General features: G+C 37.0%; 1 protein-coding gene across 2 annotated transcripts in view; it reads right to left on the bottom strand.

The window, feature by feature from the left end:
- Positions 1–19,303, bottom strand: part of Mei4 (meiotic double-stranded break formation protein 4) — a 148,986-nt gene that overhangs the window by 90,788 nt on the left and 38,895 nt on the right. For both annotated transcript variants that reach the window (XM_038323514.1, XM_038323515.1), the window contains one exon: positions 12,721–13,259. In XM_038323514.1, coding sequence (XP_038179442.1) covers positions 12,721–13,259 — 539 coding nt within the window. The remainder of the gene's footprint in view (positions 1–12,720; positions 13,260–19,303) is intronic.

Genomic DNA, 19,303 nt, shown 5'->3' with positions numbered 1-19,303 from the left:
TGTCTGAAAAAATTATTCAAATTATCAAATTATCCCTAACATGGTAGAAAAAAATAAGATGAAAACAGTACAGTACAGTACAAGTCAACATTGTGGATTCTTCCATATTTCTAAAGTCCTCCCTCTAGCATTTGAAAATTCTGGTTTGCTTATATTTCTGATATCCTTTTTGAATACTTTGGTGGGATTTTGTTTATTTTTATTTTTTCCTCTTATATCTGGAAGTATACAGAGTTTGATTTTTCTTTGTTCTAGTGTTCTAGAATTTCACAATGATGGCCTTAATATAAAATCAACTTTCGTGAAAGCACGAGGTTTTCCATTTTGAATTGCAGGGTTTAGTGTTTAGGAAGATCATGAAATATTATAGATAATCATTCCCTTCCTCCCCCTAGTTTTCCCAGCTCCCCCTCTCTAGAAATCCTAAAATTCATATACTGCTTGACAGGAGGACTCATTTTTACTTTTGTTTCCATATATTCTCCTTTCCTTTTATTGTACTTCCTGGGAATTTTTCCCACCTGACCTTCTAAGTTTTTAACTTGTATATTTTATCACCATGTTCTAACCTTTTAAAAGGCCTTTTTCACTTCCTACAAAAACTTTAAAGTGTCTTATTCTTTTATGGGGTTTGAGAAAAACGTTTTTATCTTTCTCAGAGTATTAAAGTGCATACATTTCTGCACAGTTTAGATATTTAAGTTTTTTTCCTGCTTTCTCTCTGGTTCCCTCATGTTGTTGACAAGGTCAGTTTTTCCTATTAGAGTCCTACTTCAGAAATTTGAAATACTAAACTTTATCCTCATATTTTAGGTCAAAGTTTAAGGGAATATTAGGAAGTCTCGTTTTTTTTTAAGGGGCTGATGTGATAAAAGTTTCAGGGTCTGGTTGTTGAACCATTTATAGTAGTACACAGATGTTTTTCCTCCTGGGGCGGCCATTTGTATTGCAGAGAAGCTTTCCAGTTAGGCTGAGTAGGTAAACTAAACTATTTCTCTATTTCTAACCAATAATGCTGATGTTACTTAGAGTGATATATCTGAAACCCAAAACAATCAGTAACTTCCCATCACCCACCTACTGAGCTCCAGTTTTTGCAAGGCTTCTCAAGTTAAGCCATGTTGTGCTTGAATTTTCAAGGAAAAAAAAAAACAGGTTAGAGCACCTTAAATGCTGACAAAATGTACTGACACCTATGAGTGGAAATTTATACATTTTGTAGGCCTCAGGGTTGTCTTAACTGAGTTCTTGGTGAAATTTATTTTATTCCTTGGGCTTTATCTTCCTTTACACTGCTGTTTTTACGAGTCTGATGTAGGAAGATAACTGTAGATCCCAGCTTTACATCATCACAAGAGAGAGCAACATGAAGAGATCAAGAACTGCTTTTCAGTGTACCCCAAAGAATGAGATGAAACCACCAGAAAGCTAGAGGAAGCCCCTCCTGGGTCTCTATTCCTGACAGAGGGGATGATGTTACAATTTACTTTAGATCATAGAACTATGATAGGGATACATGCTAGGTGGAGAAACAAGCACATATTTTAATAACGCTAAAGAGCCGTACCAGAAAACAAATACTAAGTAGGTGGAATCGACACGCACACAAAAGTCTTCGAGAAGATATCCACATTAAGTCCCAGGAACATGTGATTAATACTCCCTTATGTGGTACCTTATAGAAGTGATTAACTTAGTGACCCATAGATGTAGAAATAACCATGAGCTATGCAGAAGCAATTTTTCATTTATGAAATGTACTCTGATTTTTTTGGAAGCTACATAAATGAAGGAGGAAGATACTTTTAACTTAAATGCAACCATTACCATATCATTTATATCCAATTAAAAAGGACATTCTAAGGCTGGACATGCAACTATAAAATTTTCAAGATAGAGTTATTTGACATCCAATAAAGAAAACAAGGTGACTCTCCATTGTGCCACAGAGCAGGAGTTTTGCTTCTTTCTATTTAGCTACCTATAAATATGAATATCTGCAACACTTGCAAAAGCAAACTTCATATATTCTCATTATAAAATCGAGTAAAAGAATGCCAAGGTACTAGTTCTTTAGTGACTATATCTTAGCCCATAAATATAAGTCAGTTTGTTTCTTGTGCATTTAGGAAAACATGAACAACTAATTTTAAAAACTAAAATGGAAAAACGATATAGAAGAAAAAAGACTTTGTCACTGTATTGAGAACCAGTCTTTTCATCACCAGTTAATTAAGGATTTTGAATGAGTCTTTTAACTTGCCTGACCTCAGTTTGTTCATCTCTAAACTGAAGATAGCAGTAATAGCCATTACATGGCTCTGAGTTGTGGTCAGAACAGATAATAGCTTCTCAGTATGAGTGCTTTTGAAGCTAAAAAGGTAGATTATGGAGTCAGACTGCTATTAATTATCTCGAAAAGAGATACTGAAATGTAAAATATGCTTTGAAATTAAATTGAACAAAATGCTGCTCTGTTCATTCCTTCTTCCTCAACTTGAACACTGAAAGTTAAAACCTACTGTGAAAATCTAACTGTGGTTTGTTTATATACCGATACAGTTATCAAAATGAGCTCTAAGATTGGACTTTATGACACAAATGTTTTAATAAATACTTATAGGAAAATTGCAAGAAAATGTTTCTGTATTTAAAAATTAGCTCTAGGCATAGGTACAAATGGGTCTTGGAGCTTCTGGTGTTTTGAATAAAAATGGTCCCTGTAGGCTCAATAGTTTGAAAGCCTTCAGTTGGTAGACTGTTTGGGTAAGATTAGGTGTGGCCTTGCTAAGAGTAGGTGTGGCCTTGTTGGAAGTAATATGTCTTTGAGGTTGCAAAAGCCCATACTAGACCCTCTCTGCCTTCTACAGCTAGATCAGGATATAGCTTTTAGCTACATCTCCAGAACCATGCCTGTCACCTTGCCGATGTGATTTCTTCCATGATGATAATGGATTAACTATCTGAAAAGGTAAGCCCTTAAATGTTTTCCTCTGTAAGAATTATCTTGGTCAGGGTGTCTAATGTCTAATTATCTGACAAATGCAAGCATGCCAGGAATGCAACAACTACGTCCGTAAGACGTGCTGCTAGTGAAGACACCTCAGGTGTACTGGGGTGCAGGAAACATACTCACTTATTTTCACACTATGTTCAGCTCAAAAGAGCCCTCATCAGAGGCAATTAAGAGCACTTGCTTCTTTGCAGGGGACCCAATGCAGTTCCGTCATCCACATGGAGGCTATCAACTGCCAGTAACTCCCGCTCCAGAGGATTCAAGACCTTCTCACCTCTCTCGTCACTCCATGCACGTGCTCCACATGGATATACACAGGCAACCACAGTCATACACATAAAATAGAAATAAATAAACAATTCTCAGAGAGTAATCTCACTGGGATAATGGTGGGACGGCAGGCAGAGCAGAGCAAACAGAACGGATTTGCTTTTCAAAAAGAAAAGGAGAGACAAACTAGATGGTGTTTAGAGGATGCTAAGCTAAGTATTTTCTCACTGAAAATTTCTAACAGTCCTATGATGCAGTCAGTTTCTTAGTTCTGCCTATAGACATGCAGGTTAGATAACTTATTCAAGGTTACAACTAGTATAGAAGACTTTCAATGTAATAATTTAATCTGCAAATCTGTGTTGAAAACACCAGTTTTTGCTTGTTTACTTGCTTATTTTTTTGAAATTTCATTCTTTTCTAAATAGGCATTCACCTCTTTATTTTCTTTTTTTATAAAAAAACTTTTTGGCAAAATCCATATATTTTGGTAACTTTCATTTGCCTTAAGATGCTTTTGTGTTATTCATCCTTAAAGGATCTTGTTATTTGTAGCAAATAAGCCATGACTGTAATAAGCCAGACCCAGCCCATCATGGACCACACTTTTTCTCTCATATGGGGAAGCTAAAAATAAAAGCCAAGAAGAGTGTTGGGAAGTGATGAGCAGATGTGGGGGAGGGGTAGACTAAGGCAGGGTAAATATTTCTAAGGACAGTTGTGGAGAAGGAAGACGTTCTGGTGTTTGGTTGCACAATGGAAAGATGATTATTTCTAATAACCTATTGTATAGTTTATGAAGATGTGTAGGAGAAGAGCTTAAGGCTCCAAATGCAAATTTGGTTGAAATGCAAATCAAGGGAAAATGTTTTACTCGCTGGTTGCTGTACATATATATGCAGATACCACACTGAATCTCATTAATCTGAATAGTTATCATATGTGTATGTGGAGTGTGTGTGTGTGGGTGGGTGTGTGCTAAGGACTGAATGCAGAACTACACTCCCAGCCTAATATACCATAATTATAAAACAATAAAATGGACTGAAGAGATGGCTCAGTGATAAGAGAACTGACCGCTCTTCCAAAAGACCCAGGTTCAATTGCCAGTAAACACATAGCAGCTCACAACTGTCTATGACTCTAATTCCAGGGGATCCAACACCCTCACACAGATGTACATGCAGGCAAACCACCAATGCACATAAAATAAAAATAAATAAATTCATTTAAAAAGAAAAGAAAAAAATTAAAAATGCTATGTTGAATTAGGTGTATGAGTTAGAAAATTCTGTTAAATTTTAAACCAGTCTTTTAAATAAAAGTTGGAAATGAAGTGAGAATTTTGATTTTTGTGCCATGTAAAAATGTTTTAAGTATAATGATTATATTTCATACATATGATTCTGTTTTAAATGTGCTTTATTTTTTTTTCATTCCTGTATTTGTAGAAGGAAAACAAAACAAAACAAAAAAAGATGCTTTTGAAATTTCTTTTGGTTTTCTATTTACTCTTAATGATTGTTACATGGCTATTTAGTTTCTACATTCTTGTAAATTCTCTCATTTTACTTATTTTTATTCAATTCTAGCTTTATTATACCATTGTCAGCAACAATACACCGAAGGATTTTAGCTTGTAAGGCTTGTTCTATGGCTTAGTTGTGATTTATTCTGAAGGACATTGCAAGTGTGCTTGAGAAGAATGAATACATTCTTCTGTTGCGTAGAGAGCTCCATCAGTGCCAGCTAAAATCACTTGGTCTACACTGATCCTTTACTGAACTTCTCTCCAGATATGTTATCAATGTAAATGAAGAATTTAAGTCTATTAAGAGCAAACAAAGTTCAAAATTAGCAGAAGGAATGCAATAGCAAAGATTAGAATAAAGGATAAGAGAACAAAAGAACACTTTAAAATTAAGTTGAAATTAATTTTATATACTGGAAAAATGAACAAATCTTAAAGGAAAGACACAAAGAAAAGTTAAGTAAATTACAGATACAAGGAGACACGTTTCAGTGGATGTCTCAGGTATAAAATAAATATTACGAAACTATCTTATGAACAATCTTAGCAAATCAAGTAACAGAATAAATGGACAAACTCCTAGAAAAACAAAATTTAATCAACACTGAATGAAGAAGGAATAGGAAGTACGGACAAACTGATACGAAACAAGACAAACAATATAATGAAAAAAATATTGCCAACAGATGAATTCTCTATTCTCACAGATGAATTCCATAAAAACAAACAAAACAAAACAAAAAAACAAGGACTCACAACTAATTCTTTTTACATCCTTTCTAAATATAGAAAGAATTTCAAAATATATCTATTATCAAAGGTGACCAAAAATGAGAGAGGTACTTTATGAAAAGAAAGTTATTAAGACAATGTCTGTGAAGTTAGGTGAGAAAGTCTTCAATGGAATGCAAACCAAAGTCAACAAAATCTTAAAAGGATCAAATATCATGTTCACTTCAAATGTATCCCGAGGATGCAGGCCAGCCAATCAACATGATACAACATGTTAGCCAAAAGTAAAAGAGAGAGAGAAAAGAATAATTTCAGCATGTACAGGAAAAGCATTTACAAACTATGAATCAAACAAAATAGATACTGCAGGGTCTCATCCCAATGTATAAAGGATACAGGTAAAAATCCCACAGCAGAAATAATAATCAATAGACTTTAAAATATTTTCTCTAGGTTTTGAAAACGGTAGGGATGCTCACTCTTACCACTGTTCACCAGGTTTTTCCAGATCTAGTCAGAGCAGCCAATGAGAGAGAAGTGCAAGGGAAGGAAGAAAGATGGGACTATGTTTTGTCTGCTTTGTCTCTACCCCATCATATCCTAGCTCTCATTTTTGTGTTCACCCTCCAGTTACTATGATATAAACACACCAAGGGGAAAAAAACATTCCATATTTATATATAGTAAATAATTCATTCTAAATATGGATTGGTTTTGCTTACAGACTATAAATTTGAGAAAAAGAGGATTGAAGAGAACATCTACTCTGGTGTTTTTCTAAATCTTAGATCTTATATGAATAGAAAATTTCTTCAGGTCCCAATGTATTAAAGAGTCATACAGATCGAATAATCTGAATAAGCCCTGACTTCTTTCATGATTGCTAGTAAGGAAGGGCATACAGGTACCTATCTCCATGTCTGGACTCTCCTCTAAGGATGCTATGGAGAAGGAGACACAGAAGATCTAAAAAATGTTCCTATACTTTTCTATGTATCAGTAGTTGTAGTTGTCAGCACAAGCTCCCCTAGATTGTGTCCTTACCCATTGGGATGATTTGATCCATGGACAACAAAAGAATGACTTTTTCCCCACAAGGGCTTGGCCTATGAAAGTGGCCTCCACTGGGAAACACACAGTTAGTAAGCAACAGACTAGAAGTTTCCACAGCTGTGAAATGATCCTGGCAGGAATTGAGAGATTATTTCTTATTGGTTCAGACCCACATTATAAGTTTCAGTGTTTCCTACATACTTCACAATTTCTGCCAAGTGTAGTCAGTAAGACAAGCGGCATCAGGAGAGCCCCCAGAGTCAAAAGAGAAGTAGATGAGGTAAATTAGAAAGTGCTCATTTCTAGGGCCAAGAGAACAAGTAGGTGTTAAACTCTGTGATTCTGAAGTCAGACTGCCATGTTCTGAGTACCTGGGTTGAATTTCCTAGGCGCTGGCTTCCTATCATTAAGAGAGAGCAAGGAGCATCTAATTTTACTGTCTTTGATTCTGCTTTTCCATCTCCGACATCATGCCTTGTCCTAACCCTGGCCTGGTCTCTGTGGCCAGGGGATCTGCAAGACAGCGGAAGATACTCTTGGTGGCTTAGAGTCCTTGTAGTTGTTCACTTTTCCTCCCAGATAGATACCGCAGGGATGGCTTTACATCTATCCCCTTGAAGAGTTCCCGCTCTGTGACTGCTTTCTAGTATAGGTGCTACTGGTTGCAACCTTGAACTATGGCTATGTAGTGAGATCTAATAGGTGGATATAAATAGCTGGGTTTTGTTGATAAATATCAGTGACCTGAATGCAGGCCCAGCACATGCCTGAAACTCTGCTTACCAAATCTAAAAGTACCCTTGACTTGCATGTAACTTGTTTCAGTTGGGTGGCATTATACTCTAGGCAAAATTACAGGTGTGAAGCTCTCATAACCCAATTGTCTCCTGAAAGGTCTCCAGCCTGTTTATCTGGGCATCAGATAGGAAAGTGATAGGCACCAGAGACAAAACTGCGAGAGAGAGTCAAGTCTGCTTGTCAGCTATGGTGGCTGTGACTAATATGAGACCAGTACCATTAAGGTGAATCTTCTGTAAAGTATTTCCCAAGATGCAGCACACAGAGACTATGGTCCAGATGGGCCGAGACTGCGTCTCCTTCTGTCAGGCAAACTTGGTAATGTGTAAGAGCTTCCCACTTGGTACTGGTTTTGGTGGTATCAGAGCCAAAGAAAATTCCAGGATTGATGACAATATATGTCGTGTGTGCTTTGGCAGGCAAAGCCAGAGAAATAGAGCTGCCTGAGTCCTTTAGAGCCCAAAGGTGCATGAGTGAATCCTAAATATTGGACACTGAGCTGTTTACAGTGTCAGACTTTGGTTTTGTTGTTCAGTGATTCTAAAGTGTGTCCTAGTTCTTCCCTCGTGGAATTAGAATTAATAGTCAGCCAATTTCTGCAATTGACTAGAATTTCTGAACTGGTAGGTATATGGGTCCCAGAATGAATGAGATCAATTTTGACTCTGGGGCTCCCCTTGTAGATCAACAGGCTAATGAGTCGAGCTTTATCTGTCTCCTTTCTGCATCAGGATCTGTCTTTAGCACTATGACTGATCATTAGACCATGTGAGGCTAGTGTAGGACAGGGCCTACAACACAGGAGAATGGGACTTCTGAACCTTGTGTGATTCATAAAAGACAAAACTGGGAGATGGTAATGGACCAAGGCATGGGTAAGGTGCAGAAATCACATACTTAGCCTGACTGCTTTTGAGACAGACTAGACCTCACTAACTACTCTCTGCTGACAGACCAGACATGTCCATCCAGGTGAAGGAGAAAATTAAGGGAGGGAGAAATGACTCTCACCCAAGACTTTTTTATCTGTCTATTTCTCTGTCTCCACCTTATTGAAGATGGGACAAACTGATTATTTATAAAGTGACCACTCAGCTGCCTTTCAAACACTGGACAGAATTAGAATTACATCCTCAGACACTCAAACAAACAAACAAACAAAACCCCGACTTACTTACTTTCTTTTTTTCTTTTTTACAAGTCACAAAGAATATAACTTTATTAGGATAGTGTAATTGTATTTTCTATTATATTATTTTAAATATGAATTTAAACAAAACATACGTAAAGACAAGTATACAACCTTCTCTGACTACTTAATCCTACAACAATATACCTGTTATCGACACCATCTTATCTGTCATTTGTTTATTGCTATTATAGAAGTAGAAAATATTATGGAATTATGATTTCATAGTAACAGTCAACTCCTACATAACTTAAAAATAATGCTCCTAATCACTGTCCCTTTGATTGACACCAGGGAATGAACTCTCTGTGGGACTAGTCCTGGGGTGAGATGAGCAAAGAGAGTTCATTTCACCTCACTAATATGTTCTGATAGATAAAATAATTCCTAAAGCCATCCTTAGCAGGCTTTATCGATCTTATCTCTGAAAGAATGAAGAACAGCAACTGTCATTTTGAGGTGTTCAATAAATATAGATATGTAAGTGGAGGCCAGCAATGAATATGAAAGAGAAAGGGGTATATGAGAAGAACTGGAGAGAGAGGAGGTAAGAGGGAAATGCTGCAATTGTATTACAATCTCAAAAAATCAGTGGCACAATATGTAAAATTTAAAATCCTGAGTCATTTTTTTACTAGTATCACACATTAAATTTTCTGCAGGTATAACTAAAGTTCTTTTTAAAAGCATACATAAAACTTAGAAAAAGGTTTTCACCTATTTGTTTAGATTCTACATGCATATCTTTAGTTTGCTATAAGCCTCAACTGACTTTCTTTTGATGGAAGGCATGATCCTGATATGCCCTAGGGTGTTTCTTTTTAAGAAATCAGACTCACCTATATTCATTCATCCAACCTTTGTTAGCAGAGTTGAAAGATAACAGTTTATTATAGGCTTCTAAGCAGTAAGCCCACCAGTGTTTCAGGTTCGATATTGGGAAAATAGATTCTTCTGTCAGTTTTATGTTTCTTCATCATGGGTGCCCACTGTCACTAACCCATGAACTTGGAGAGTTTAAAGACACCAAGAGGAAAGCTTCTCAACCCAGTTCAAATCATAATGCAGACCCTCACAGACAAGAGTCCCCTGAACAGTCATTGGTTATAAGGCAGACAGGTATTTCAGGCTGTCACTAGACTATAGCAAGCCTCCTCCTCTGTGTAAACCACTAAGTTAAGTTTAATGAGGGAACAAATTCCTTTTGTATATACATAAAATTCACATGTGTCTTTTGAGCCTACAGAGACTGGCTCTGGAGATGGGCTTTGGCCCTCAACTTCAGACTCCAAGCATTTTGTCTCAAATGTTCTCCCAGACCCCCTTCTCTGAGTCAGGTTGGCCCTCTGACTCTGTGACAGGGAAAAAGGACAAGAACAAAACATCAGCAGCACAGTTACTATTATTTCATCTCATGATGTAAAGTTTTCTCTCTTCCTCTTGTCCAAACTCATTCAAGGACAAAGACAAGAATACGATAGATCACTCTAGGTACTGCCTTGTGTTTTCTATAAAGTTTACATGGGAACTTACCAAGCTCAATATTTTAACAGTATGTTCACAGGTAATATTTATTTCTTATTCATATAGTTTGGGCTTGACTTCCTTTTAGTGAGGTGATGTTAAATAATATTGCTTCATAAGATTCCTTGTTGTTTTTCCAGAATAGAAAAGAAAGCTCGAAATTTTAGTAAGTTGCAAAAGTCTGAGAATGTTATATACATCATGGAGAAGGTCAAAGTTCAACATTGATATCAAACTGCCACTTAAACCAGTTAGCATAATACTCTCCATAATAATTACAAGGAGTGGCTTAAATAGTAAATGTGTTTCTAATCAAAGTTAATTAGGTATGTTTTTCAATCCTCTTCCTAATACAGCACAATAATGAAAAGTATCAGACTGGTGTAACTAACCTTAGAGTTTTAATAACCATACTTGTAGAATAATCAATATGATAATAGGGACTAAAAGAGAGAATATTCTCTTTTTGTTCTCCGAGGTCAGAGGATTGTGGTACATGTCTCAAAATATTTTGCAATGCTAGGGGCCACCTGTTTTCTTGTTCAGGGAGGTCCCAACTGGTGGATTTTAACCAGTGTCCAGTCTACAAAAATGAGCCATGAAGTTATCAAGAAGAGGAAAGCAATGTGACTTAATTGCTATCTTGTTTAATGCAATCATATGGCATAAACCATAAAACTTGCTGGCACCACTTGAGTTTCCAGTACCACGGGCATTCATTCATCACATACCCCAATCTTCTTCCCCCATTGTTGTTTTGTTGTTATCCTTTGTCTTTACCTCCCTGGGTGGCTAATGGGCTCATGGAAATGGGGGGCCCAGAAGAGACTCAAGCACAGGCTGCACTGCCAAGTGATATGTCAGTGTATTTCTATGGCATAATAAGGAGCTGATGTCTCTGGCTGTGGCTACTGTAGCTCTCCATTAGCAGTAGGTTGTCTGACACTTGCAATTTATCCTTTGGGTCCAGGCTCTGTGTTTCCCCATGTTTTCTCGGGGCTGTTATAAAATCACATGTGCTTTACAAGTCTAGCCACTTCTAGGATTCAGCTCCCCTTGGTGTCTGCCCAATGTTGGAGAAGCATGACTGGGAAAACTCTTATTTCCCCTAGAGAAACCAGTTATTACATCAGGTCAAACGATGTGCAAAAATTAAAATAAAACAAAACAAAACAACAAAAAACACCATGGATGTCTGGTAGACATTACATAGAACTTAAAAGTACAAGACTGCTGTGACTGCCTTCCGTGTGTACAGTAACCATTCTTGGAGACCTATACTCTAACGTCATCAGCTAGAATAAAAGGAAGAATGTTTTACCTTTTATCTCCAAGAGCAATTAGATCCAAGGGCACTGTGAGACATCTCTAGAAATGTTCTGTGATTGTGGGGAACCACTTGTTTTCTTGCTCATGAAGGTCATGGAGACCTTACCTAGTGAATTCTAACAAATGTCCAGTCTACAAAGATCAAAGTTAATACAGAGGAATGATTTCTTCAGTGCTTCCAAGTGAAGGAACTAGCTTATTGTCACAGAAGGAACAGCTGGTATAAGAAAGACTAGAAGACGTAAAGGACAAGATCACCAACTGGTCTTGGTGGCACAAAAAGTAGAGGAGAAAGAGATGATAAATTTTTGCTAGCTTCAATGTCTTAACCAGCAAGAAAAGAGAGCCAAAGCTTAAATGACGGGTATGTTCAATAGTTCACGGGATCACTCTCACAGATGTTATAATGGCTCTGGTCTATATAAAATGTTTCTTGGAAAACTTCTCACTAGTTAATTTCTTCTTGATAAGTAAAATGATACCCATATGTAAACCTTCAGACCTCAGCTTAAAGCCACACTTAGTTACAGACAAAGAGACAGCTTCACTATTGTTTTAAGCTAAAATCTGAATGATGACCAAATATCTAAAAGCCATGTGAGAAGGACATTTTGTTTATTCTAGCCACTTCAACAACTCTCAAAAAGCCTGCAAGCAGATCCTGGGCTTAACATTCTAGGGAAAAGTCTGATAAGTCAAAGAACAATAAAAAGGTGCCCAAAAGATGCTCATTCCTTCAAGCCTCTAGAAATACTCTAGCGGACTTTGATTTGAACATTTAAACCAGACTGCGTTCTGGCTTCTGGTTCTTTGCCTAGGACTTGTAATGTGAATAACTTATGCCTTTACTTCTCCCTCACACCTATTCCAGACACCAAACATCAGCAACTTTATCACAGAAATCATAATTTGAGGATCTTGGGCATTAGTGGTTATCTGGAAAGGATTGCAATGTTTGAACAATGGCATATAAACAAAAATAGAGAAAAAAGAAAAAGGCAAAGCATCAAAGGATAAAAATTAAAACAGTTAAAGTAAAAGAATTCAAAGTGGAGGCAGCAAAAGCTGTGGGTGAGGCATCTCAGGAGAGAACCACACTGTATGTAGCAACAGTAGGCTGGAAACAAGCAACTGGGAAGAGATGTTCACAGATGCGAAGGCCCAGTTACAAACTCTCAGTCACCAATGTGAAAGAACCACCAAATATCTCTGCCAAGAGGAATATTCATTGAAACTGCTCAGATCTTAAGTCATAAACAGGTAAGATATATTACTTACCCGGTTTATACTGTCGTTCCCTAAAATAGCCTGCAGTAGAGTTTTCTCAAATTCTTCCAACTTCTTAGAACATTTCTTAAGAATATGATTAGATAAATTAATATCACTCATCAGTCTAGCTAACGTATCAACAGCTTCCATCCAAAAACTTGAGAAAGGGAGTTTGGGGTTACGGTAAAACGTGATCAGGCCATCTAACAACTGTGCAACCGAGTCAGAAACTGTGGAGAAGTCTTTCTCAAAGTGGCTCAAGTATAGTCTCAGACCACTGGATTCTGTCAGCTTCTTCAGTTCAAGCAGATGCTGCAAGAATTGCATGTGAGAAGACGGAGGATTTCCCAGGGTGTTGCAGTGCTTCTTCTCAAGAGGCAGTGGTAGAAGGGGCGGGGGACTGCAGCCCTCCACAAGACGCTGGGACAACTCTGAGTGTTCGCTTCTTTGCTCATTTGACAAGATGCATCCAGAATCATCCATCAAAGCCACAGTATTTTCAGAACTTCTAGGTTCCTGATCTGGCAGTGGGGGGAGCACATCATGTCCTGAAACAGAAAGGGACAAAAGCATCGTCTTCCTGCAGCTAAATATCTTAAAAATAATATGATTCTATTCTAAATTAAATTACTACATAAAACACGCAAATGTACATAAACATTTAGCAAACAGTGTAAAAATGGATTACATGCAAAACAGACATTGTTTGTTTGACTAAAGAAATGGTTTTAAGCATTTTCAATTGGATCCCTCATTCAACTACAAGCATGTTCCTAGAAAGTTACTCACTCCGAGCTTTCTCTCTGTGCAGAACTGAAACAGTTTTTTTCAACAATTTGTTTTATTTTTAATTCTCAGTAAGCATGTGGATCTGTATGTGGGTCTGTATACCCCAGCACAGTGTGCCACGAATGGGCACCAGATCCCTCAGACCTAGAGTGAGCCACAAACCTGGTTCCGAGGCATTCTGCAAGAGCAGCGAGTTCTCCTAATCACTGAGCATCTCTTCATACCCAACCGACACAACCCTGAAAGGAGTATTTCCATCCAAGTGTGTGCTAGGAGAGTGCAATACTCAAACTGAGCACTGATTCCCCCGGCTGCTTGGTTTTAATACCCTCAGCAAAGTGTCATGGGGGCAAAGGTTGGAAATGACAACATGAAAATTTAGACACAGAGAAGAATCTCCTTGCAATCCATGAAAGGAATGCCAGATCACGGTGAAGTTTTACATGTTACAGATTACAGTATTAAAGTCAAGTTATCAAAATGAATAAAAGAATAATTGTATTTTATTTTGAACATAGCTCTGAACAATTTCTGTTTTGCCTCCACTCAGATTTACACTACTTGCTAAATGTTTGTGTATATCTTATGAGGAGAAATGCTCAGTGCTGTATCTTGCTCCTGGCTATGAGAAATCCCTCATGCTTAACAGATAAAATGAGCAAGGATCAGCATTTTGATAATGTATATCAAACCATAAAAATTTTCCAGATAAGTTACAGAGATATGATAGAAACACAGGTAGGTACTTATAACAATAACCAGCTTAAACATTATAGAAAACTATCTCACAATAAAGTAGGCTTTCTCATAGCATACAATCACCAATGTGTAGTCATTGTACAACGTACTTACTCTCCTCCCTTTTCTTACTGTTGAGGATGGTACCTATAATTAATGTTTACATTAGCAGCCAAGGCTTTCTTTTGGAAAACATTCATGGCTTAACTAGCTAAATAATAATGGGCAAGAGAAACTATACTGAGTATCCTTATAAGAAGACAGAAGAACCATATTTTTCTTTAGAAAGGACTAAACAACTAAAGTGACAATATTAATGAACTATAATCTCTAGCAATAGTCATAAGCAAGACATTTTTTGACAAAGTATTTAAATACCCATACCTGTTTGAGAAAAACACAGCATGCAAACAACAATGTGCCCCTGACCCGTTAAGAGAGTATTCCACAGCAGCAATCAGAACCTATGCATGTGCTTGGGTCTGTTTTCAGAGATCTCAAAGCTAATAGAAATATCATACGAAGTGGACTTCAGTGATATGTACAGAATACCCCATCCAACAGAATATGTACTCTGAAATAGCCAGGGAGGAGGCACTGAAGAAATCATAGGGGAAATTTAAAAGTAACTTGAATCATGTACAAGTAGAAACATAATTTTTAAGAACTTCTGAGGTATAGCTAAGGCAGTTCTAAACAGGAACGTTCATAGCAATCAATATACCTTCCTTAAAGAATAAGAGCGATCTCAAATAACTTAATAAGTATCACAAAACCTTAAATAAGCAGTAACAATAAAAACCAAAAGCAGTAGATGGCAAAAATTATAAATGTCATGATGCCCAACCTCTTTGATACAGCTACTACAAAACCCCTGCCCCTATGGTTTGCAGAACATTGATGGAGATAGACAGACTGTTAAAGTCAAAGGACCAGAGAATCTGCTGTGAGGTTGTGATACCTAGAAATGCCAAGTAAGTTAGATCCTTGATACTTCAACAACATATGTGTCTCTTACATACTGAATCATATATTCTACTTCATTTTGGTGAACCATAGACCTTATATTTTTTTGGTTTTTAAATTCTAATTTAAATCCATTTATCATTTCAAAATAGATCTCAATAATATTCAACAAAATAAAGCTCTTACTTTCCTGGAACATATCTTGTCATAGAAATACGTCCCCTGAACCTCAGGAAGAATGGAGAAACTGCTCCTTACAAAACAGAATGAGCTTTTCTTTCCTGGTCATGCCTTCAACTTACTGGATGAGGCTATACCCAATATGCTAAGGCACTCAGTCTACTGAGCCAAACAATCTTATCCCAAACCAAGGAGTGCCCAGATATCTGAACTGAAACTTAAAATTAATAATCAAGACACCTATTTCTCTGTATGTCCTCCTCCAATCACTTCCTCACATTGGCTCAAGGCACCTTCATCTCTTGGACTTATTAGTGAACATCTTCACCTACATGATCAATCAGCCTCTGGCTCTGTCCTCCTCTAGTCTAACCTTCTAAACAGTATCATTTTGGAGAAAATATTCCAGAAGCTTCACTCAATGCTATAACATAGAGACCCCCCCAAGATCCTTAACAAAGCACGTAACTCCTATCATTGTTTGCCCCCCAACCTTCTTATATAGTTTACCTTACCTTCAGCCTAATGTCATGCATGCAACTATAAGCCCCACAGAGTTCACAAGAGATGCCGCACCATTTCACACAATGATGGATTTGCACATCCTTTCCCCCAGATGCATACTGATTCTTCTACAAATCCAGCTTCTCTGCTGTGAAACTTTCCAAGTTCTCCCCAGGCTTAGAAAAGCCTCACCTACATGTCCCTACTACTCACCTACTCACCTTAACCTGTCTTGAATATATTAGTGGCTCCTTACTGAAAGGAGAAGCTTCTGAGGGAAGAGTTTGTGTGGAAGTTCTTGTATTTTGATGCCTGCCTCCTACATGGCTGGTGATTTGAATATTATTGAAAGAATCTCTCTCTCTTTCTCTCTGTCTTTCTATCTCTGTCTCTCTCTAAAACACACACATACACACACACACAAACACACTATGATTAAATCAAATAACATCCATTCAACTGTATTCAGCATAGGAATATATAATTTGCCACTACCAATTATGATTTCCAAGTATTATTAATCATTATCCAACATATACTCATGCATCAAGTAATGTAAAAGTAATGTTTATGCCACCTGGTGGTCAAACAGAAAATATTATTTAAAGTCATTTCATAATTCTGTGTTTAATAATACTTTTTTATATTTTTTGAAATTATAAAATAACTACATCTTGTAGTTATACATACTATAAATACACTTTCCCTTACTCTTTTTAATCCTCCTCATGATCCTTCCTTCTCAAATTATTGCCTATTTAGATATGGATTCCTACATAAAAAATACAACCTGTTCAGTCCATGTTACCTGTCTTTAAATGATCTCAAGGCTGATCACTTGGTAGAGGATAATCAATTTGGGGGTTCTTAATGACAGTGATCCAATTAAAAGCAAGTGCTTGTTTCTTGCTTTAGAAATATATATTTTAGCATATGACAAAGCATATTTGAGAAATGCTGACAAAGATGTTTCAGTTGTATTTTATTCAAGCACATCACCATTCTAACTTTAAATATACCAACGAGAGATATCATATATATGGAAATATAACCAAACGGAGTGATTTCTCTTGGCTAAACTGTCTTTTCTGAATAGAAATAAAACAAAATGTGTATTTGTAGGCCGACTTTGTCCTAGGCAATTAAATGCCACAATTCCTCATGCCTTCAAGTGTTCATTCCTGGGATTTGCTCATTGTTTCCTTCGTACAGCATCTTCTAACTCCTCAAAGAGAACTTTCTTTATTGTTGCACTGTTTAATCTGTGGTTTTCTCCACTTATTTCCCCTTCCTAAATATCTCCATCATGAAGCCTCAAAGAATTACTTAACTAAAGACTCTCAAGTCTGTATCTCTAATCCCAACACACTCTCAACTAATTAGTCTTCTTTGTCAGCTATTTTCTGTTTTTAAATGATGACAGCATTTTAATAAGTTATATATTACAAAATAATTATTAATATTTTATTGAACATGTTTTAAAAATAGCCATTTTATATATCATATAACACCATGAATAAATAAATACATAAATACATATTTATGATATCTAGGTAAACTAAAGAATATCCAAAATTTAATCAGACAGTACAGTAAACAAATTTACATGAGTGCTCAGCATGCTGAAATCCCTGGGTGTGACCACCAGAACTGAAATAACTAGATATTGTAAGTCAGCTCATTTTGCTATACATCACATGAACAAATGCCTAATACAAAATAACTTCAGGAAGTATTTACTTTGGCTCAATTTGAGATGACGTAAGCCACTCACAGAATTGAAAGTCTTATGGAAGAACTAGGTTATCCTAAGTAGAAGGATCATAAAAATACTCACTCATATCTAAGTGGACCAAAAAGTAAAACTATAAATCTCAAAGCCTGCACTGCCATGATTCACTTACTCTCGTGGCCCACCACCTAAAGGATCTACAGCCTCCCACATCAGTGTATCAACTAAGTATCAAGAAATCATACACATGAACCATGAGTAACACTTTATATTCAAGTCACATTTTGGCTATTATCTCAACAAGATTGACCTCTTCACCTAAAACCTCCCTAGTACGAAGGAAATCAGCACCTCCCTTATACTTAATGCTGACATCAGTGCTCTTCCTCCGTGTCCAGTGTTGGAAACCTGAGAATCTACTTTGTGAGCCTTACACACTAATACATATTGATCTTGACTATCTTTCTGTTCCTTGAAGTTTTAAAGCCTGTTCAGTCTATTCCCATTTCAGAAGGTTCTCTTTCATTAAACATTCTATGTGAATTGCTCTCTCAGGCCTCATTCCCAGTTTCTCAAGGTTTGTTTCCTGTCATTCAAAATCTCATTAGACGTCATTTCTCCAGAATTTCCTTCTCTAACCATCGTAACCTAAGGAAGCCTCCAGATGAATCTTCGTCCTCTCTTCCCGTTTCAGTTCCCTAGTCTGCCACTGTCACTTCATGATTACTTCCCACTGGCAATTTTGTTCTTCAGCCTTAAGAATGAATGCTCTAAGAAAGACTCAGACATCCTGGCCTATTGCTATACCTCAGACCATGTAATTCTGAGTAAGTGCTAAGCAACATTAAACAAACAAAACCCTGTTTTATACCACAGCCACTTTTATTGTCATGCTCATGAGATTAGATGTAAAGAGCAGGGCTACATCAGAGAAGTTTCTGTCTCCTGTCCAATTGTTCTGTCTGAATAACTTATCACTCAGATAATAGAAAGGGATACCTTAAAGAAAATATACTTCTTGAAAAATGTATAACATAAGCCAAATAAATGTTAGGTTACTCTTCTATTTTCATGGTAGGAAACCCACAAGGCTCCTCACTAACAACTACAAAAGTATATTTTGCCCTGGTGTCAGGCATCCTTTAAAAAGGGCCCACCCTGGTTTTCCATTATTCTCTACAACACCCATTATTCTCTGCTCTATGACAAAGTCAACTTAAACAGTTTTCAAGTAGATTTTTATATTTATCTTTACATGGTATGGGAAGTCCTTCTGTCTATGTGTTGCTTTTATTTGTTAATGAATAAAGAACTGCTTTGAGGCTATGGCATGGAAGAAGAGAACTAGGCAGGGAAATGTAGGTTGTATGCTGGGAGGAAGAAAGGCAGAGTCAGAGAGAAGCCATGGAGTCGCTGGAGACAGATGCTGGGAGTTTTACCCGGTAGGCCACAGCCACGTGGTGATATACAGATTAATAGAAATGGGTTAAATTAAAATGTAAGAGCTAGCCTATAAGAAGTTAGAGCTAATAGGCCAAGCAGTGTTTTTAAATTATATAGTTTCTGTGTGATTATTGCAGGTCTAAGCTAGCCGGGCAGCCTGGAGAAACAAGCTATCCTGCTCCAACATTTACACTACTCCTTCCTGCCTAAAGCACCTGAGTACACAGAGTTGTCTAGAAG

This window comes from Arvicola amphibius, chromosome 3 (assembly GCF_903992535.2).
Source record: "Arvicola amphibius chromosome 3, mArvAmp1.2, whole genome shotgun sequence".
Taxonomy (NCBI): domain Eukaryota; kingdom Metazoa; phylum Chordata; class Mammalia; order Rodentia; family Cricetidae; genus Arvicola; species Arvicola amphibius.
Note: the sequence above shows the minus strand (reverse complement) of the source record. Positions and strands in the feature narration are given on the sequence as shown.